This window comes from Heterodontus francisci, chromosome 26 (genome assembly GCF_036365525.1).
Source record: "Heterodontus francisci isolate sHetFra1 chromosome 26, sHetFra1.hap1, whole genome shotgun sequence".
Classification (NCBI taxonomy): Eukaryota; Metazoa; Chordata; class Chondrichthyes; order Heterodontiformes; family Heterodontidae; genus Heterodontus; species Heterodontus francisci.
Window position 1 is genome coordinate 15,863,983 of NC_090396.1, and position 22,125 is coordinate 15,886,107.

The 22,125-nt window shown below is 46.4% G+C and overlaps 1 protein-coding gene across 5 annotated transcripts in view; it reads right to left on the reverse strand.

Annotated features, from left to right (window-relative positions):
* itgb4 (integrin, beta 4) overlaps positions 1–22,125 on the reverse strand; it is a 162,042-nt gene that overhangs the window by 88,661 nt on the left and 51,256 nt on the right. For all 5 annotated transcript variants that reach the window (XM_068057841.1, XM_068057845.1, XM_068057842.1 and 2 more), the window contains 7 exons: positions 17,803–17,970; positions 17,630–17,706; positions 14,411–14,628; positions 5,459–5,562; positions 4,720–4,812; positions 3,243–3,372; positions 2,463–2,582 (listed from right to left, as the gene is read on the reverse strand). In XM_068057841.1, the coding sequence (XP_067913942.1) occupies positions 2,463–2,582; positions 3,243–3,372; positions 4,720–4,812; positions 5,459–5,562; positions 14,411–14,628; positions 17,630–17,706; positions 17,803–17,970 (910 nt within the window). The remainder of the gene's footprint in view (positions 1–2,462; positions 2,583–3,242; positions 3,373–4,719; positions 4,813–5,458; positions 5,563–14,410; positions 14,629–17,629; positions 17,707–17,802; positions 17,971–22,125) is intronic.

Consider the following 22,125-nt stretch of genomic DNA (forward strand, 5'->3'; position numbering starts at 1 on the left):
TGAGAATGGACTGGTGGATATGGTGAGAATGGACTGGGGAATATGGTGAGAATGGATTGGGGAATATGGTGAGAATGGACTAGGGAATATGGTGAGAATAGATTGGGTAATATGGTGAGAATGGATTGGGGAATATGGTGAGAATGGATTGGGGAATATGGTGAGAATGTGGGGGACATGGTGAGAATGGACTGGTGGATATGGTGAGAATGGACTGGGGAATATGGTGAGAATGGACTAGGGAATATGGTGAGAATGGACTAGGGAATATGGTGAGAATGTGGGGGATTTGGTGAGAATGGACTGGGGAATATGGTGAGAATGGACTAGGGAATATGGTGAGAATGGACTAGGGAAAATGGTGAGAATGGACTGGGGAATATGGTGAGAATGGACTAGGGAATATGGTGAGAATGTGGGGGATATGGTGAGAATGGACTGGTGGATATGGTGAGAATGGACTGGGGAATATGGTGAGAATGGACTAGGGAATATGGTGAGAATGGACTAGGGAATATGGTGAGAATGTGGGGGATATGGTGAGAATGGACTGGTGGATATGGTGAGAATGGACTGGGGAATATGGTGAGAATGGACTAGGGAATATGGTGAGAATGGACTAGGGAATATGGTGAGAATGGACTAGGGAAAATGGTGAGAATGGACTGGGGAATATGGTGAGAATGTGGGGGATATGGTGAGAATGGACTGGGGAATATGGTGAGAATGGACTAGGGAATATGGTGAGAATGTGGGGGATATGGTGAGAATGGACTAGGGAATATGGTGAGAATGTGGGGGATATGGTGAGAATGGACTAGGGAATATGGTGAGAATGTGGGGTATATGGTGAGAATGGACTAGGGAATATGGTGAGAATGGATTGGGGAATATGGTGAGAATGTGGGGAATATGGTGAGAATGGACTAGGGAATATGGTGAGAATGTGGGGGATATGGTGAGAATGTGGGGGATATGGTGAGAATGGACTAGGGAATATGGTGAGAATGGATTGGGGAATATGGTGAGAATGTGGGGAATATGGTGAGAATGGACTAGGGAATATGGTGAGAATGGATTGGGGAATATGGTGAGAATGTGGGGAATATGGTGAGAATGGACTAGGGAATATGGTGAGAATGTGGGGGATATGGTGAGAATGTGGGGGATATGGTGAGAATGGATTGGGGAATATGGTGAGAATGGATTGGGGAATATGGTGAGAATGGACTAGGGAATATGGTGAGAATGGACTAGGGAATATGGTGAGAATGGATTGGGGAATATGGTGAGAATGGACTGGGGAATATGGTGAGAATGGACTGGGGAATATGGTGAGAATGTGGTGGAGATGGTGAGAATGGACTGGGGAATATGGTGAGAATGGACTGGGGAATATGGTGAGAATGTGGGGGATATGGTAAGAATGGACTGGTGGATATGGTGAGAATGGGGGGGATATGGTGAGAATGGACTGGGGAATATGGTGAGAATGGACTGGGGGATATGGTAAGAATGGACTGGTGGATATGGTGAGAATGTGGGGGATATGGTAAGAATGGACTGGTGGATATGGTGAGAATGTGGGGGATATGGTGAGAATGGATTGGGGAATATGGTGAGAATGTGGGGGATATGGTAAGAATGGACTGGTGGATATGGTGAGAATGTGGGGGATATGGTGAGAATGGACTGGGGAATATGGTGAGAATCTAGGGGATATGGTAAGAATGGACTGCTGGATATGGTGAGAATGTGGGGGATATGGTGAGAATGGACTGGGGAATATGGTGATAATGTGGGGGATATGGTAAGAATGGACTGGTGGATATGGTGAGAATGTGGGGGATATGGTGAGAATGGACTGGGGAATATGGTGGGAATGGAATAGGGAATATGGTGAGAATGTGGGGGATATGGTGAGAATGGACTGGGGAATATGGTGAGAATGGATTGGGGAATATGGTGAGAATGGAATGGATGAAACTTTCAGAGTGCCAGCACAGACACGACGGGCTGAATAGTCTCCTTTGATGCCATAAAGCTTGTTGATTCTCTGAGAAGGTGAGAGCGTCGAGCAAGTTTGACCTGTTCTTGTTCCTGTATCATTTCACCAGAAAGTAGACAAGAAAAGACCTCGGTCCACCTCATTCACCTTCTATCATCCTGATAGTCACATGATACAGCGATAATGGAGTTGTTGACTAATCTCAGCAATCAATCTCTATTGATTACTCAACGCCAGACCCAATCATGAGGTGAGGTAAATCCCCAGCGGTGAAGAGCTTTGGAAACCATCTGTTTAAAGTCACCTGTTCCTCCCATGTATGCTACACTCACCACATATTAGGTCTCAAACTGCTCATATATTTTCGTCCTTATTCTCAACATATCAGAGGGTTGGAAACCTAAAAACTCTAAAATAAATAAATGTTGAAATTCCAGTTTTATTTCCCACACACCTTTCTTCTTTAGAACCTCTACATAAGTAGTGTTGCCACCTAGAAGCTTTTCCACTGTGTAGTAAAAAGTGCAGTCATCTTCCTCATCACGGAACTCGCACTTCTCCGTCACCAGCTGTTCTGTAGGCACAAAATAAAACTCTTTTTAAGTCTCACATGCCTCACTCGATCGTACCCTCACCTGCAGTTTGTGGGTACAAGCCCCACTCCAGAGACTTGAGCCTACATTCTAAGCCGATGCTCCAGTGCAGTACTGAAGGAGTGCTGCAATGTCGGACATGCCGTCTTTCCAGATGACATGTTAAACCGCGGCCCCAATCTGCCCTCTCAGGCACTATGGGAAGAAAAGGCTCCTCCGGTGCCCTAGCAACATTCATCCCTCAAGATTGGGCGGTCATCCCATTTGATGTTTGTGGGATCGTGCTGTGCGTAAATTTGGCTGCATCCTTTGCCCATCGGGCAACAGTGAGCGCACTTCGCAGTATATGTGAAGCACGTTAGAACTTCAATTTGTAGATTACAAAGGGAATTGGCAAAACTGATCAGGGAATATCATTGACCGAGATGATGGTTTTAAACCCAAATGATTATAAGTTTAAAAAATGAGAAGCTTATGAGTAGGAAGAGAATTTGAGAGAACTTCCTCATGTAGTAGAATATGCTACCAAAGAAGGATGTCTAACTGGATATGATTAATGGGTTAAAGAGACAATTTCTGGAGAAGAGTAAGACCTTGGGTCGAATATCCTTTTCCAATTATTCAATATTGTTCAGACTGACCTGATTTCAGTTCTTCCACTAACTTGAACACATTTGTGCACTTCTTGCAATTCTGCCCCTTCTTGTCCCCAGTGTTCCAGGCCTGGCATTGCACACAGGTGCGAGTGTCCTCACACAGGCCTAGGAGTTTCTGCAAGAGACAGAGAGGGAGAACGGATCAGCTTCCATTAGAGAGGGATGCAACCTTGTTCCTGAATCTCTGGAAGTGGCTCGGTGGAAAACTCATGGAGCCTAGAGCTCGGATTTTAACCCCCAACTCACAATAAGAATGGAAAGGCATTGGGGTGCCGGGGAGGGTTTCAAATTGGGAACAGCGTCCATATCTCTGTGTCCCCTAAATGCACCCACGCACTGCCATTTTAACACATGGGCTTCGGCAGGCACTGGAGGAAAACGTAGGCCTCACAAATATGCAAAGGTCAGGGGTCCGATGACATCATTTGGACCTTGAGGCAATTTTCACTCAGGGTTAAGTAAGTGCCACAAGCATAAGTGAAATCTGGTGACAGACATGATCAGGGCCTCTGGAGGCTGAGGTAAGTTTGCTTTATTTGAAGGTTTTCTTGAAGGCCAAGGGAGGCCTGATTGCTCCCGCCCCACAAAGAAACCTTGAACCTCCCTGCCCAGGGCTTATGAAACAGTGGTTTTCCCAGAGCAGCATCGGATTTTATCTTCCCGAGTCCTGATGGTGAGCTTTGGCCTGCTGACCTGCTTCCCACCGGAAGTCCACCCGGGAAACCAGACCAGGGTCCAGGTGGGGTTGGGGTGCAGGCAGAAATCTTATGAAAATCCAGCCCGGCAGACATCCCAAAATCACCATTTATCAACAATGGGAATTTACTCCTGAACTATCACTCCTCTCAAAGTAACTTGCTATTCACCTACAGTACACCCTATGTTTTCATAATTTTCACTCCCTAAAACCAGCAAGAAGCTTAATTCATTGTAATTGTACAGAATGGGAATGGAAGAGTGGCTGACTAACTGAATGAATTAAAGAATGAGAATGAAAGGGAAGAGGTTTAAGCAACCGGGGTATACATCAGCCATGGCTCAGTGGTAGTACTCCCCATTCTCAGTCAGGGGTTTAAACCCCTTTCCACAGACATGAGTCTCTAATTCTGGCTGACACTCCGGCACAGTACTGAGACAGTGCTGCACTGTTGGAGGTACTGCCTTGTGGACCAAGGCGCTGTCTGCCCTCTCAGCTGAATGCAAAGGATCCGAAGGCACTATTCAAAGAAGAGCAGGGAGTTCTTCTGGCCAAAATTTAAGACTCAAGCAATATCACTAAAACGATAGTCAGGTCATCACCACATTGCTGTTTGTGGGAGCTTGCTGTGCATAAATTGGCTGCCACGTTTTCTACATTACAATAGTGACACTCTAACAAGTATTTCATTGGCTGTGAAACGCTTAGGGACATCCTGAAATAAGGAAAGGCCTGGTATAAATGCCTTAAACGATCTTCACTTACCAAGTAGGTCATGGAGCCACAGGTTGGATCAGTATTTTTTTCTTCGCACTCACATCTTCCACAGATGCAGTCACCTTTACCATTACAGAGTCCCTGTAATCAGGAAAATACAGGTGAGATACCTGGGAACTCTGCTTTACAGAAAGTCCCTGCACCCAAATCCTCCTCATGGCCATCATTTGTTTGGTTTGGGTGGGTGGATAGGAATGTTCCCCCCCCAAAAAAGGCAGCTAGGAAACTCCCAGAAACGATTCTGGAAAAAACCCTGAGGAGTTTTGAAGTCTTGGCAATTCTACATATGACAGCAGAGGGAGCTCTAACACAAAGTATCACCTCCCAGGCTTGTTCCAGCAGAAAGCAAGGTAACGTTAACAGGGCTCAATCATGCCTTGGCTCCATGGATATCTCCAAGTGTAACATTCTACAGTGTGACAAATGAATACTGGACATTTTAGCACACAAGTGAGGCTGCGGTGCTAACCACTATGCAACTTCTCCTCATAATTTACCCTGGAAGCCCCAGGTATCATTTGAAGAGAATCACACACCAGATCCATGAAATTAAATATGATCTGAAAAAGGAAGGGGGTAAAAGTGGTCTTTGGTGAATGAGTATCTCATTTACACCCTACACAAACGAATCCCAGGCGGGATGTGAGACAGATGGTCAAGTCACCATCACCAGAGTCTAGCTACTGCCCAATGTGTCTGTGGTGCTGTAATGCAATTCCAGTCTTACCCCATTGGGGTCAATGCATGTGTCATTGCTGATGGGGCACTCGCATGAGTTGCCCGTCCATCCCTCTACACATTCGCACTTTTCCTTTAAACATTCACCATGATCTGTGGAAAAACCAGAACAGAAACTGAATCAAACACAACATTTAAACAAAAGCAAAATACTGTGGAAGCTGGAAATCTGAAATAAAAACAGAAAATGCTGGAAATACTCAGCAGGTCTGACGCCCTCTGTCACTTTAACAGTTTCCATTTTCCTGGGCCCAACTGCCTCCTCTTCACTATGGACGTCCAATCTCTCTACACCTCCATCCACCACCAGGATGGTTTGAGGGCTCTCCGCTTCTTCCTTGAACAGAGGCCCAACCAGTCCCCATCCACCACCACCCTCCTCCGCCTGGCTGAACTTGTTCTCACATTGAACAACTTCTCCTTCAAATCCACTCACTTCCTTCAAGTAAAAGGTGTTGCTATGGGTACCTACATGGGTCCTAGTTATGCCTGTCTTTTTGTGGGATATGTTGAACATTCCTTGTTCCAGTCCTACTCAGGCCCCCTCCCCAACTCTTTTTCCGGTACATTGATGACTGTATCGGTGCTGCTTCCTGCTGTCGCCCCAACCTGGAAAACTTCAACTTTGTTTCCAATTACCTCCCTTCTCTCATCTTCACATGGTCCATCTCAGACTCTTCTCTTCCCTTCCTTGACTTCTCTCTCTCCATTTCCGGTGATAGGTTATCATCCAATAATCATTATAAGCCCACTGATTCTCACACTAACCTTGACCTTACACTTTCTCACACCCTGTTTCTGTAAGGACTCCATTCCATTCTCCCAGTTTCTCTGTCTTTATCACATCTGTTCCGACGATGTGACTGTCCACATCTGTGCTTCACAATGTCTTCCTTTTTCATCAACTGATGATTGCCCCCCCACTGTGGTTGCCCTCGACTGTGTCTGACCTATTTCCCGCACTTCTGCTCTCACCCATCCCGAGCTGTGACAGGGTTCCCCTTGTCCACACCTACCGCCCCAACAGCCTCCGTATTCAACGGATCATACTCTACCATTTCCGCCACGTCCACCGTGATGCTACCACCAAACACATCTTCCTCTCCCCTCCCCTTTCAGCATTCTGAAGGGACAGTTCCCTCTGCGACACCCTGATCCACTTCACTATCACCCCCAACACCCCGTCCTCTTCCCAAGGCATCATTGCATGCAAACACAGGAGATGCAACACCTGCTCTTTTACCTCCTCCCTCCTCATCGTCCAAGGCCCCAAACATTTCTTCCAGGCGAAACAGTGACTTATGTGTACTTCTTGCAATTTAGTGTACAATATTTGTGGATATGAAGTTGGCTGAGTAACAGGAAACAGAGGGTTGTTGTGAACGGTTGTTTTTTGGACTGGAGGAAGGTATATAGTGGGATTCCCCAGGGGTTAATCCTAGGACCATTGCTTTTCTTGATGTGTATTAATGGCCTAGACTTGTGTGTACAGGGCACAATTTCAAAATTTGGGGATGACTCAAAACTTGCAAGTATTGTGAACTGCGAGAAGGATCGTGATCGACTTCAAGAGGACAGAGACAGGCTGATGGAATGAGTGGACAAGTGGCAGATGAAATTTAATACAGAAAAGTGTGAAGTGATTCATTTTGGTAGGAACATTCGAACATACGAATTAGGAATGGGAGTAATCCACTCGGCCCCTCGAGCCTGCTCCGCCATTCAATAAGATCATGGCTGAACTGATTAATCCACGTTACCACCTACCCCCGATAACCTTTCACCCCTTGCTTATCAAGAATCTATCTACTTCTGCCTTAAAAATATATTCAAAGACTCTGCTTCCACTGCTTTTTGAGGAAGAATGAGAAGAGGCAATATAAATTAAAGTGTACAATTCTAACTGGGGTGCAGGAGCAGAGGGACCTGGGGGTATAGAACAAAAGAACAAAGAAAATTACAGCACAGGAACAGGCCCTTCGGCCCTCCAAGCCTGCGCCGATCCAGATCCTCTATCTAAACCTGTCGCCTATTTTCTAAGGGTCTGTATCTCTTTGCTTCCTGCCCATTCATGTATCTGTCTAGATACATCTTAAAAGACGCTATCGTGCCCGCGTCTACCACCTCCGCTGGCAACGCGTTCCAGGCACCCACCACCCTCTGCGTAAAGAACTTTCCACGCATATCCCCCCTAAACTTTTCCCCTCTCACTTTGAACTCGTGACCCCTAGTAATTGAATCCCCCCACTCTGGGAAAAAGCTTCTTGCTATCCACCCTGTCTATACCTCTCATGATTTTGTACACCTCAATCAGGTCCCCCCTCAACCTCCGTCTTTCTAATGAAAATAATCCTAATCTGCTCAACCTCTCTTCATAGCTAGCGCCCTCCATACCAGGCAACATTCTGGTGAACCTCCTCTGCACCCTCTCCAAAGCACCTACATCCTTTTGGTAATGTGGCGACCAGAACTGCACGCAGTATTCCAAATGTGGCCAAACCAAAGTCTTATACAACTGTAACATGACCTGCCAACTCTTGTACTCCATATCCCGTCCGATGAAGGAAAGCATGCCGTATGCCTTCTTGACCACTCTATTGACCTGCGTTGCAACCTTCAGGGAACAATGGACCTGAACACCCAAATCTCTCTGTACATCAATTTTCCCCAGGACTTTTCCATTTACTGTATAGTTCATTCTTGAATTGGATCTTCCAAAATGCATCACCTTGCATTTGCCCGGATTGAACTCCATCTGCCATTTCTCTGCCCAACTCTCCAACCTATCTATATTCTGCTGTATTCTCTGACAGTCCCCTTCACTATCTGCTACTCCACCAATCTTAGTGTCGTCTGAAAACTTGCTAATCAGACCACCTATACTTTCCTCCAAATCATTTATGTATATCACAAACAACAGTGGTCCCAGCACGGATCCCTGTGGAACACCACTGGTCACATGTCTCCATTTTGAGAAACTCCCTTCCACTGCTACTCTCTGTCTCCTGTTGCCCAGCCAGTTCTTTATCCATCTAGCTAGTACACCTTGGACCCCATGCGCCTTCACTTTCTCCATCAGCCTACCATGGGGAACCTTATCAAACGCCTATATGTGTATATGTGCATTAATCATTGAAGGTGGCAGGGCAGTTTGAGAAAGTGGTTAATAAAGGATATGGGAGCCTGGGCTTTATAAATAGGGGCATAGAATACAAAAGCAAGGAAGTTTTGATAAACCTGTGAAAACACTGGTTCAGCCTCAATTGGAGTATTGTGTCCAGCTCTGGGCACTACACTTTAGGAAGGATGTGAAGGCATTAGAGAGGGTACAGAAAAAATTTACAAGATTGGTTCCAGAATGAGAAACTTCAGTTACTTGAATAGATTGGTGAAACTGGGGCTGATCTCCTTGGAGAAGATTAAGAGATTTGATAGAGGTGTTCAAAATCATCGAGACAGTGGGCAGAGATAGGGAGAAACTGTTTAAATTGACAACTGGATAGAGAACGAGAGGACAGCGATTTAAGGTGATTGGAAGAAAGAGCAATGACAACATGAGAGAAAACTTTTTTATGCAGGATCTGGAATGCACTGCCTGAGAGTGCGGTGGAGGCAGATTCAATCAAGGCCTTCAAAAGAGAATTGGATAATTATCTGAAGAGAAAACATTTCCAGGGCTACAGGGAAAAGACAGGGGACTGGAACTAGGTGAGCTGGCATGGACATGACAGACTGAATGGCCTCCGTCTGTGTGCTGTAACCATTCTATGATTCTATTTAATATCTCCCATCTTCTGCCCTATCATAGAACTTCCCTTTTGTTCTTTTTCCACCCTCCCCCATTTGACCTACTTAAAACCTATTACATTTCCAACTTTTCCCACTTCTGATGAAAGGTCATAGATCCGAAACATTGGCCGGAATCTTTCGTTGGGCAGGAGGGCCTGCTCACCAACCAAAAAGTCGGGGGCGAGCCTGCCTCCGCTGGGCCTGGGGAACCACGCTAGGATTTTATGCTCCCCAGGCCCTTAATTGGCCTTGGGTGGGACTTCCACCTCCCTGAGGCAGGAAGTCCTGCCTAATAGAGCTGCCAGCCAATCAGTGGGCTGGTAGCTCTCAGTCCCAGCAGCGCCACCAGGAACGGTGGCCACAGCTGGGATTGCAACGCAGCCACAGCTGGGACAACAGCCCCGGAAGACAGGTATGTTTTTGGGGCCTTGCTGGGGATAATCAGCCAGGTTCTGGAGAGGCAAGGGGGAGGGGGGTGGTCGATTGAGAGGGGGACTTTATTTCAATGGGGGCGGTTGGGACTTCAGGGGTCCTCCGTGGGGCACAGGAAGGCCCTCCCTGCCCACCCCCGGCCACTCGCAAGGAGGCTGCCAGGTTTTACTGAGTGGCATTCTGGGGCCTGAGGCACCCGCCCGCAGCGGTGACGGGAGAAGGCCCTTATGTGCCGTTAATTGGCCACTTAACGGCCTTGATTGACCTGTGGTGGGCAGGCCATTTTTTGCCGCTGTCCCTTGTAAAATTGCAGTGGGGGTGCGAAAGGATCTGTGGGGGGACATAAAATTCTGGCCATTAACTCTGTTTCTCTCTTCACAGATACTGCTAGATCTGCTGAGTATTTCCAGCATTTTCTATTTTTATTACAACATGTAAACATGCAGGGCACAAAAGTCAACAGACCAAACCACAACAATGGAAAGCCTGACAAATCAGTGCAACTCATATTGTCAACCTCATCGGTCAGTGCAACTCATACTTCCAACCACATTGGTCAGTGCAACTCATACTGCCAACCTCATCGGTCAGTGCAACTCATACTTCCAACCACATTGGTCAGTGCAACTCATACTGCCAACCTCATCGGTCAGTGCAACTCATACTTCCAACCCCATTGGTCAGTGCAACTCATACTGCCAACCTCGTCGGTCAGTGCAACTCATACTTCCAACCCCATTGGTCAGTGCAACTCATACTGCCAACCTCGTCGGTCAGTGCAACTCATACTTTCAACCCCATTGGTCAGTGCAACTCATATTGTCAACCACATTGGTCAGTGCAACTCACTCTGCCAACCTCATCGGTCAGTGCAACTCACTCTGCCAACCCCATTGGTCAGTGCAACTCATACTGCCAACCACATTGGTCAGTGCTTCTCGTACTGCCAAACCCATTGGTCAATGCAAATTGGATCAATTTGGAGTTTTGATCAAATAAACACAGAAATTGCTGGTAACACACAGATCAGTTGTCTACATCTGAAAGGGAAAAGCCAGGTTTAACTCAGAGTTCTGACACTGAGTCTCCAAATATTAACCTGTCTTTACTCTTTCAAATGCTGATTGCCTTGTTGCTTATTTTCATCGTAGATGTGGTGACACCAGCCTAAGATTGGCGAGCTTCGGGGAGGCTAGGTTTCAGCTGGTTAAAGCTGCAGATCGGGAGAAATTCCAAGGAAATTCACCCCCACTATGTCCTCACAGCCAACAGAAGTCTTTTATCCCTGGATCCGAATGGGCTCTCTGTTTGATCCCTAGAGAATATGATCCCTGGAATCCTTCAGCTTCCTTTTAAGGAATACTAGATAATTCAGTTCAATTTTATAATATATAATATAATTATATAATAAACACTCACCACTGCCCTTTCCCACAGTTTCCTGCTCACCTTCTTTCAAGGTATTTTCCCATGTTTGGAGGCTTCACCATAAGCCACCAATAACCCTGCAGTAACGATAGCCAAATGTCTATCCTGTCAGGAACGACAAACCCGGGCAACATTCTTCACTGCTATCCCTCGATGTTGAGGCCAATCATGCTGTTTGGAAGGGGTCCTACCTGCACAGATTGCCAACTGAAGCTCGCACCTCCTGCTGTTTTGAGCTCAATCATACCTTGGTATTCTGTGATTTATTTTACCCACTGCTCAGGGTTTCATGCACTGGGCATATCGTAGTCCAAACATCATGGGTTCAAGCATGAGTCCAGGGACTTGAGCACACAATCTAAATCCCAGTGTGGTACTGAGAGAGTGCTGCTTTGTTGGAGGTGCCATCTTTCAGATGAGACTTTAAAGTGGGTCCAATTAGGGATCTAAAAGGGGATTTATGCATAGAGGCAGGAGGCATGACTGAGGTACTCAATGAGTACTCTTCATCTGTCTTTACCAAGGAAGAAGATGCTGCCCATGTCATGGTGAAAGAGGAGGAAATTGAGACACTTGGATGGGCTAAAAATTGATAAAGAGGAGGCACTAGATAGACTGGCTGTACTTAAAGGTTATAAGTCACCAGGACTGGATGAGATACATCCAAGGGGACTGAGAGAAGCAAGGGTGGAAATTGCGAAGGCACTGGCCATAATCATCCAATCTTTCTTAGATACAGGGGTGGTGCCAGAGGACTGGAGAATTGCAAATGTTACACCCTTGTTCAAAAAAGGGTGTCAGAGCAAGCCCAGCAACTACAGACCAATCAGTTTAACCTCAGTGATTGGAAAGCTTTTAGCAATGATAATTCAGGACAAAATTAACAGACACCTGGACAAATGTGGATTAATGAAGGAAAGCCAGCACGGATTTGTTAAGGGCAAGTCGTGTTTAACCAACTTGCTTGAGTTTTTTGATGAGGTAACAGAGAGGGTTGATGAGGGTAATGTGGTTGATGTAGTGGACATGCACTTCCAAAAGACATTTGATAAAGTGCCACACAACAGGCTTGTCAGCAAAGTTAGAGCCATGGAATAAAAGAGACAGTAGCAGCATGGATACAACATTAGCTGAGTGACAGGAAACAAGAGAGTAGCAGTGAATGGTTGTTTTTCGGACTGGAGGGTTCCCCAGGGGTCAGTGTTAGGACTCTGCTTTTCTTGATATATATTAATGACCTAGACTTGGGTGTACAAGGCACAATTTCAAAATTTGCGGATGACACAAAACTTGGAAATATTGTGAACTGAGGAGGATAGTGATAAACCTCAAGAGGATGTAGGCAAGCTGGTCGAATGGGCAGGCACATGGTAGGTGAAATTTAATGCAGAAAAGTGTGAAATTTTGGTAAAACGAATGAGGAGAAACTTTATAAATTAAAGGGTACCATTAAAGGGGTGCAGGAGGAGAGGAACCTGGGTGTATATGTGCACCCTTGTCCTTCTAGGTGGTAGAGGTCGTGGGGTTGGAAGATGCTATCTAAGCAGCCTTGGTGCGTTGTTTCACTGCATCTTGTAGATGGTACACTGCTGCCACTGTGCATCGGTGATGAAGGAAGTGAATGTTTGTTGATGGGGTGCCAATCAAGCGGGCTGCTTTGTCCTGGATGGTGTCGAGGTTCTTGAGTGTTGTTGGAGCTGCACCCATCCAGGCAAGTGGAGAGTATTCCATCACACTCCTGACTTGTGCCTTGTTGATAGATGGTGGACAGGCTTTGGGGAGTCAGGAGGTGAGTTACTCGCCACAGGATTCCTACCCTCTGACCTGCTCTTGTAGCCATGGTAATTATATGGCTACTCCAGTTCAGTTCCTGGTCAATGGTAACCCCCAAGATGTTGATAGTGGGGGATTCAGTGATCGTAATGCCATTGAATATCAAGGGAAGATGATTAGATTCTCTCTTGTTGGAGATGATCATTGCCTGGCACTTGTGTGGCGCGAATGTTACTTGCCACTTATCAGCCCAAGCCTGGATATTGTCCAGGTCTTGCTGCATTTCTACATTGACTGCTTCAGTATCTGAGGAGTCGCGAATGGTGCTGAACATTGTGCAACCATCAGCGAACATCCCCACTTCTGACCTTATGATTGAAGGAAGGTCATTGATGAAGCAGCTGAAGATGGTTGGGCCTAGGACACCACCCTGAGGAACTCCTGCAGTGATGTCCTGGAGCTCAGATGATTGACCTCCAACAACCACAACTATCTTCCTTTGCGTTAGGTATGACTCCAACCAGCGGAGAGTTTCCCCCCTGATTCACATTGACTCCAGTTTTGCTAGGGCTCCTTGATGCCATACTCGGTCAAATGATGGCTTGATGTCACGGGCAGTCACTTTCACCTCACCTCTCGAGTTCAGCTCTTTTGTCCACATTTGAACTAAGGCTGTAATGAGGTCAGGAGCTGAGTGGCCCTGACGGAACCCAAACTGGGCGTCAGTGAGCAGGTTATTGTGAAGCAAGGGCCACTTGACAGCACTGTCAACGATACCTTCCATCACTTTACTGATGATCAAGAGTAGAATGATGGAGCGTAATTGGCCGGTTTGGATTTGTCCTGCTTTTTGTATACAGGACATACCTGGGCAATTTTCCACATTGTCAGATGCCAGTGTTGTAGCTGTACTAGAACAGCTTGGCTAGGGGCGCGGCAAGTTCTGGAGCACAGGTCTTCAGTACTATTGCCGGAATGTTGTTAGGGCCCATAGCTTTTGCAGTATCCAATACCTTCAGTCGTTTCTTCATATCACGCGGAGTGAATTGAATTGGCTGAAGACTGGCATCTGTGATGCTGGGGACTTCAGAAGGAGGCCGAGATGGATCATCAACCCGGCACTTCTGGCTGAAGATTGTTGCAAATGCTATGATTCTATGAAACTGTCTGCCATCTTGGATGGATGTTAAAAAGAGCCGATAACACTATTAGAAGAAGAACAGTGTGATCTCCCTGGTACCCTGGCTAACATTTATCCCTCAAACAGCCGGCTTACAAAAAGGATTATTTTCTGTATGTGGGATCCTGCTGTGTACAAAACAGCCACCGCGTTTGCATTGCAGGGAAACACGAGCCTCCTTCAAAATAGAAGCACTTTGGATCTTGCTGAGAATCTGCTACGGTGATATATATATCCTAGTGCTGTTAGTTTTTAAATCCAGGGAAAGATATGCTTTGTGACCTCAATTTCTATGCCCCCACCCCGATCCTTTATAATAAGGGCCATGGTATCACTCACTATTACACGTAAAGCCGGCAAATCGTGGGCAGAGCAGGTTGCTGTATTCACAATAGTCTCCGTCAATTCTTTCTAGATGGTTCTCTGATGGAAAACAGTGACAAATGCCGCACTGACACTCGCCACGACTGGAGCAAATCTGGGAGTTGTCATTGGGATTCTTGCAGGCTGTAATATCTCCCTCAATACTGATGTCACAATCGCAGAATTGGCCTCGCCTGTGGGAGGAAAGGTAGAGTTTTAACATTAGTGAAATGTCGACCTTCAATCACTGACTGTTGTGTGTTTTGTAAAAGAGGAAAGAAAAGGTTACTTTTTCTGACTATTTGGGAAATTAGCAGCAGGAGCAGGACATTCTACCCCTCCAGCCAGTTCCACCATTCAATTCAAATAGCTGATATGTATCTCAACTTAATTTATCCAACTTGATTCCACATCCCTTAATAAATATCCTTACCAAAAAAAATCTCTCGATCTCATTCTTGACCTCCAGCCTCAACAGCTTTTTGGTGGGAGAGTTCTAGATTTCCACTGCTCTTTGTGTGAACAAGTGCTTCCTGACAACACCCTTGAATGGCTTAGCTCTAATTTTAAGGTTATTCCCCCCTGTTCTTGATTCCCCCATCAGAAGAAATAGTTTCTCTGTATCCAGTACTGGATGAACAGAAATTTCCTCCAATTAAATATAGGGAAGACTAAAGCCATTATCTTCAGTCCCTGCTTCAAACTCTGTTGCCTGGATACCAACTCCATCCCTCTTCCTGGCAACTGGCTGAGGCTGAACCAGTCCATTCTCAACCTTGGTGTCATATTTGACCCCAAAATGAGATTCGAACCCTATATCCGTACCATTACGAAGACCATTAATTTCCACTTCTATAACATCACCTGACTTTGCCCCTGCCTCAGCTCTTCTACTGCTGAAACCCTCATTCATGCCTTTTTTACCTCTAAACTGGACTATTCCAATGTACTCCTGGCTGGTCTCCCACATTCTACCCTATGTAAACTTGAGGTCATCCAAAACTCTACTGCCCATGTCCTTACTCGCACCAAGTCCCGTTCACCTATCATTCCTGTCATCACTGACCTACATTGGCTTCCAGTTAAGCAATGTTTAGATCTTAGTTGGTAGCTCGTTAATTGGCCAGGTTGGATTTGTCCTGTTTTTTGTGTACAGCATATACCTGGGAAATTTTATACATTGTCAGGTAGATGCCAGTGTTGTAGCTGTGCTGGAACAGATTGGCTTGGGGCACAGCTAGTTCTGGAGAACAAGTTTACAGTACTATTGCTGGAATGTTGTCAGGGCCCATAGCCTTTGCAGTATCCAGTGCATTCAGCTGTTCCATGATAGCACATGGAGTGAATCGAATTAGCTCAAGACTGACATCTGTGATGCTGGGGATTTCAGGAGAAGGCGGAGATGGATCATCAACTGGGCATTTCTAGCTGGAGATAGTTGCAAATGCTTCAGCCTTGTCTTTTACACTAACGTGCTGGGTTCTGCCATCAGTAAGAATGGGGATTTTGTGGAGCCTCCTCCTCCTGTTAGTTGCTTAATAGTTCACCACCATTCATGGCTGGATGTGGCAGGACTGCAGAGCTTTGATCTGATCCTTTGGTTGTGGGATCGCTTAGCTATGTCTGTAGCATGCTGCTTCAGCTGTTTAGCATGCATGTAGTCCTGTGTTGTTGCTTCACCAGGTTTGCAGTTCATCTTTAGGCATGCCTAGTGCTGCTCCTGGCATGCTTCCTGGACTCCTTATTGAACCAGTGTTGGTCTCCTGGCTTGATGGTAATGGTCGAGTGAGGGATATGCTGGGCGGTGAGTTTACAGATTGTGTTTGAATACAATTGTGTTGCTGCTGATGGACGACATCACCTCAATGATGCCCAGTTTTCAGCTGCTAGATCTTTTCCATCTAGCACCATGGTAGTGCCACACAATACGATGGACGGTATCCTAAGTGTGAAGACGGGACTGCATCTCCACAAGGACTGTGCAGTGGTCACTCCTACCAATACTGTCAAGGACAGATGCATCTAAAACAGATAGACTGGTGAGGGCAAGATTAAGTAGGTTTTTCCCTCACCACCTACCACAGGCCGCAGGCCTAGTCTGACAAGTATGTGCTTCAGAGCTCAGTCTGTAGTGGTGCTACTGAGCCACTCTTGGTGATGGACATTGAAGTCCCCCATCCAGAGTACAATTGGTGCCCTTGCCACCCTCAGTGCTTCTTCCAAGTGCTTTTAAAAAAAAATTTGTTCTTGGGATATAGCCCATCCTTAACTGCTGTTGAGAAGGTGGTAGTGTTTAACAAGGAGCAGTATTCATTCAACAGCTGAAGGGGGGGTTGGGCAGTGGCTAGGTGGCAATCAGCAGGAGGTTTCCTTGCCCATGTTTGACCTGATGCCATGAGACTTCATGGGGTCCACAGTCATTGTTGAGGACTCCCAGGGGAACTCCCTCCCGACTGTATACCACAGTGCTGCCACCACTGGTGGTGATGGAGGAGTCTGGGAGATTCGGTGAGTATGAACAATGTCAGGCAGTTGCTTGACTAGTCTGTGGAACAGCTCTCCCAACCTTGGCACAAGTCCCCAGATGTTAGTGAGGAGGACTTTGCAAGATCGACAGGGCAGGGTGTGCCTTTGTTGTATCTGGTGCCGAGGCCGATGCTGAGTAGTCTGTCAGGTTTTATTCTATTCAACTTTTCTTTAGTGGTTTGATGTAACTGAGTGGCTTACTAGGCCTTTTCATAGGTCATTTAAGAGTCAACCCCATTGCTGTAGGTCTGGAGACACATGTCAGCCAGATCGGATAAGGACAGCAGATTTCCAGCAGATTGGTTTTTATGTCCATCTGGCAGTTTCAAGATCGTCATTGCCGAAAGTAGCTTTTGATTCCAGATATATTAATTAATTGAATTTAAATTCCCCAGCTGCAGTGGTGGTGGGATTTGAACTCATGTCTCTAGAGCATTAGTCCAGGCCTTTGGAGTACTAGTCCAGTAACGTTACCACTATGCTACTGACTCCCCACATTACAACAGCAACTAAACTTCCAAAGTACTTCATTTGCTCGAAAGCTCTTTGGGGGTGTCCTGAAAGGTACTATGGAAATGCAAATCCATTCCTTTTCTTTCATGGACACTCCTACACAGCTGTGTCCTGATGTTTTCTAATCAAAATATAGAAGTGTTTTGTTTCTCTTACCAATTACCCTTGCACAAGCACTGCCCACACGCAAAGTCACCATTGTAGTTACATTTGAGGGAGTTCACCTCCGCAGTCTGTAGATGAATCATAGAAGACCAATAAGAAAAACGGGTGAGAATGTGAAATACCAATTCCAGTTTCTGAAATAACATGTGGCGATAGGACCTTACCAGCTCACAGGGACATTGGTCACACAGAAGGGAGGCATCTACTGACAAAGCATCTGTGAAAGTACTGGGTTTGACAATTATGTTTCCTCTATGGTCCTCCTTGCGATTGGTGCACACATGATTTTCACCAACGTAATCCAAAGCTTTCACATTAAGCTTGAACTTTTTCTGGTTGCAAACAGAAAAAAGAAACAGCAATTACACTCAAGCTCTTTCCAGGCTGGCCCGAGAGTTCATCTCTGAAGACAAAGTCAGCTCGGCATTTCAACCCACACCAACCGCATGCAATCCTGAGCTCATGACAAGGACTCAAACTCCCTCAGACTTTTAATATTTCTGCATCGTGATGAGGTCTATTTCCCATTCTGAGAACCCATGACTCCCCCTATCTCTGTAACTTCCTCCAGCCCTACAACACTCCCCATCACTGCAGCCTCCTGCAGCCCTACAACACTCCCTATCACTGCAGCCTCCTGCAGCTAGACAACACTCGGTATCACTGCAGCCTCCTGCAGCCCTACAACGCCCCTCCCCCCACCACATCACCACCATCACCAACCCCGGGTATGTCCTATCCCACTGCCAGGACAGACCCAGCAGAGGTGATGGCACAGTGGTATATAGCCAGGAGGGAGTTGCCCTGGGAGTCCTCAACATTGACTCCGGACCCCATGAAGTTTCATGGCATCAGGTCAAACATGGACAAGGAAACCTCCTGCTGATCACCACCTACTGGCCCCCCTCTCAGTAAATGAGTCAGTACTCTTCCATGTTGAACACCACTTGGAGGAAGCACTGAGAGTGGCAAGGGCACAGAATGCACTCTGGGCATCGGACTTCAATGTTCATCACCAAGAGTGGCTCAGTAGCACCACTATTGACCGAGCAGGCCGAGTCCTAAAGGACATAACTGCTCGACTGGGCCTACGACAGGCGGTGAGGGGACCAACAAGAGGGAAAAACATACTTGATCTCATCCTCACCAATCTGCCTGCCGCAGATGCATCTGTCCATGACAGTATTGGTAGGAGTGACCACCGCATAGTCCTTATGGAGACAAAGTCCCGTCTTCACATCGAGGATACCCTCCATCGTGTTGTGTGGCACTATCACCGTGCTAAATGGGATAGATTTCGAACAGATCTAGCAATATCAAACTGGGCATCCATGAGGCGCTGTGGGCCATCAGCAGCAGCAGAATTGTACTCAACCACAATCTGTAACCTCATGGCCCGGCATATCCCCCACTCTACCATAACCATCAAACCAGGAGACCAACCCTGGTTCAATGAAGTGCAGGAGGGCATGCCAGGAGCAGCACCAGGCATACCTCAAAATGAGGTGTCAACCTGGTGAAGCTACAACACAGGACTACTTGTGCGCCAAACAGTGTAAGCAGCATGCGATAGACAGAGCTAAGTGATCCCACAACTAAAGGGTCAGATCAAAGCTCTACAGGCCTGCCACACCCAGTCGTGAATGGTGGTGGACAATTAAACAACTAACTGGAGGAGGTGACTCCACAAATATCCCCATCCTCAATGATGGGGGAGCCCAGCACATCAGTGCGAAAGATAAGGCGGAAGCATTTGCAACAATCTTCAGCTAGAAGTGCCAAGATTATGATCCATCTTGGCCTCCTCCTGAAGTCCCCATCATCACAGATACCAGTCTTCAGCCAATTCGATTCACTCTGCATGATATCAAGAAACAACTGAAGGCACTGGATACTGCAAAAGCTATGGGCCCTGACAATATTCCGGCAATAGTACTGATGACCTGTGCTCCAGAACTTGCCGCGCCCCTAGCCAAGCTGTTCCAGTACAGCTACAACACTGGCATCTACCCTGCAATGTGGAAAATTGCCCAGGTATGTCTTGTACACAAAAAGCAGGACAAATGCAACCCGGCCAATTATCGCCCCATCAGTCTACTCTCGATCATCAGTAAAGTGATGGAAGGTGTCGTCAACAATGCCATCAAGCGGCACTTGCTTCACAATAACCAGCTCACTGAAACTCAGTTTGTGTTCCGTCAGGGCAACTCAGCTACTGACCTCATTACAACCTTGGTTCAAACATGGACAAAAGAGCTGAACTCAAGAGGTGAGGTAAGAGAGACTGTCCTTGACATCAAGGCAGCATTTGACCGAGTATGGCATCAAGGAGCCCTAGCAAAACTGAGGTCAATGGGAATCAGGGGGAAAACCCTCCGCTGGCTGGAGTCATACTTAGCGCAAAGGAAGATGGTTGTGGTTGTTGGAGGTCAATCATCTGAGCTCCAGGACATCACTGCAGGAGTTCCTCAGGGTAGTGTCCTAGGTCCAACCATCTTCAGCTGCTTCATCAATGACCTTCCTTCAATCATAAGGTCAGAAGTGGGGATGTTCGCTGTTGCTTGCACAATGTTCAGCACCATTTGCGACTCCTCAGATACTGAAGCAGTCCTTGTAGAAATGCAGCAAGACCTGGACAATATCCAGGCTTGGGCTGATAAGTGGCAAGTAACATTCACACCACACAAGTGCCAGGCAATGACCATCTCCAACAAGAGAGAATTTAACCTTGACATTCAATGGCATTACGAAAGCTGAATCCCCCACTATCAACATCCTGGGGGTTACAATTGACCAGAAACTGAACTGGAGTAGCTATATAATTACCGTGGCGACAGGAGCAGGTCAGAGGCTAGGAATTTTGTGGCGAGTAACTCATCTCCTGACTCCCCAAATCCTGTCCACCATCGACAAGGCACAAGTCAGGAGTGTGATGGAATACTCCCCACTTGCCTGGATGGGTGTAACTCCAACAACACTCAAGAAGCTCGACAACATCCAGGACAAAGCAACCCACTTGACTGGCACCCCATCCACAAACCTCCACTCCCTCCACCACCGACGCACAGTGGCAGCAGTGTGTACCATCTACAATATACACTGCAGCAACGCACCAAGGCTCATTAGACAGCACCTTCCAAACCCGCGACCTCTACCACCTAGCAGGACAAGGGCAGCAGTTGCATGGGAACACCACCACCTGCAAGTTCCCCTCCAAGTCACACACCATCCTGACTTGGAACTATATCGCCGTTCCTTCACTGTTGCTGGGTTAAAACCTGGAACTCCCTTCCTAACAGCACTGTGGGTGTACCTACCCCACATGGACTGCAGCAGTTCAAGAAGGCAGCTCACCACCACCTTCTCAAGGTCAATTGGGGATGGGCAAAAAATGTTGCCCTAGTCAGTGATGCCCACATCCCATGAGTGAAAAAGAAATCTCTGTAACCTTCTCCAAACCTATAGCCCTTTTAGATCTCTTTAGTCTTCTCCAGCTGTACAATCCTCCCTATCTCTGTAACCTCCTCCAGCCCTACAATGTTCCCTATCTCTGTAACCTCCTCCAGTCCTATAACCAGAGAGGCACCAACATGTTGCAACACAGACATCTTACCAAGTTATTGATTCAGACACAGACATGGGGGAATTAATCTATATAAAAAGTGTATAACCAACCTAATGCACAGTCTGATTTAAAACACATTGCTCTCTATAAATAAAGCATCAATGCATACAAACATCAATGGAGAGCAGCAGAACTGTATTCGCTCGTTAGCAAGCAAAACAGTATGCAATGCCAATGTGAATTACCTTTGTTGACAGATTAGAGCTAGCTACACCAAGTGGTAATGTTGTGTTAGCATTTAGCCAGCCAGCTAAACCATAAAAATACTCTGTGAAATAATTTGCTGCGGGGAATATAGATGGTCATAGTGGTAAATTGCATTAAAATATTGGTTTCACACTCAATTACCCTTGGAAACTGGAAAGAAATCCCAGAAGAAAAATCAAGAGCAATTACTGTGCTGTCTGGACATGTTTTTCTTGCAAATTCTGCTATCTTTTATATGTATTTACGACCAGGACAAATTGGCAACTGAAAGTGGCAAGAGTTGAAGAGTGAATGACATCTTGTCAAATGTGCAGGAGAGCTTGGCTGTCATAGCAACCTTAACATTCAGCACCATCACCAGAACAGAAAACACTGAAACTACAGGAATCAGGTCCGTCAACATCTGCAAAGAGAGAGACAGATTTTGATTCTCCAGGTCAAGACCCTCCCTCACAAACAAAAACAGGAATGGTGTCCAAACTGTTTGAAAATGATCAGACCTTTAAATGCAAAATAATTTCAACGTTGAGTGCCCAAAATGCAAATAACAATTGTCAAGGTACCAGTTCCACCCCAGAAATAGCCCAGATGATGAAAAATTCATGGAACCTGAGCCTCCGCAGACCAGCTGCCTCTTTAACGCTGATTGAAACTG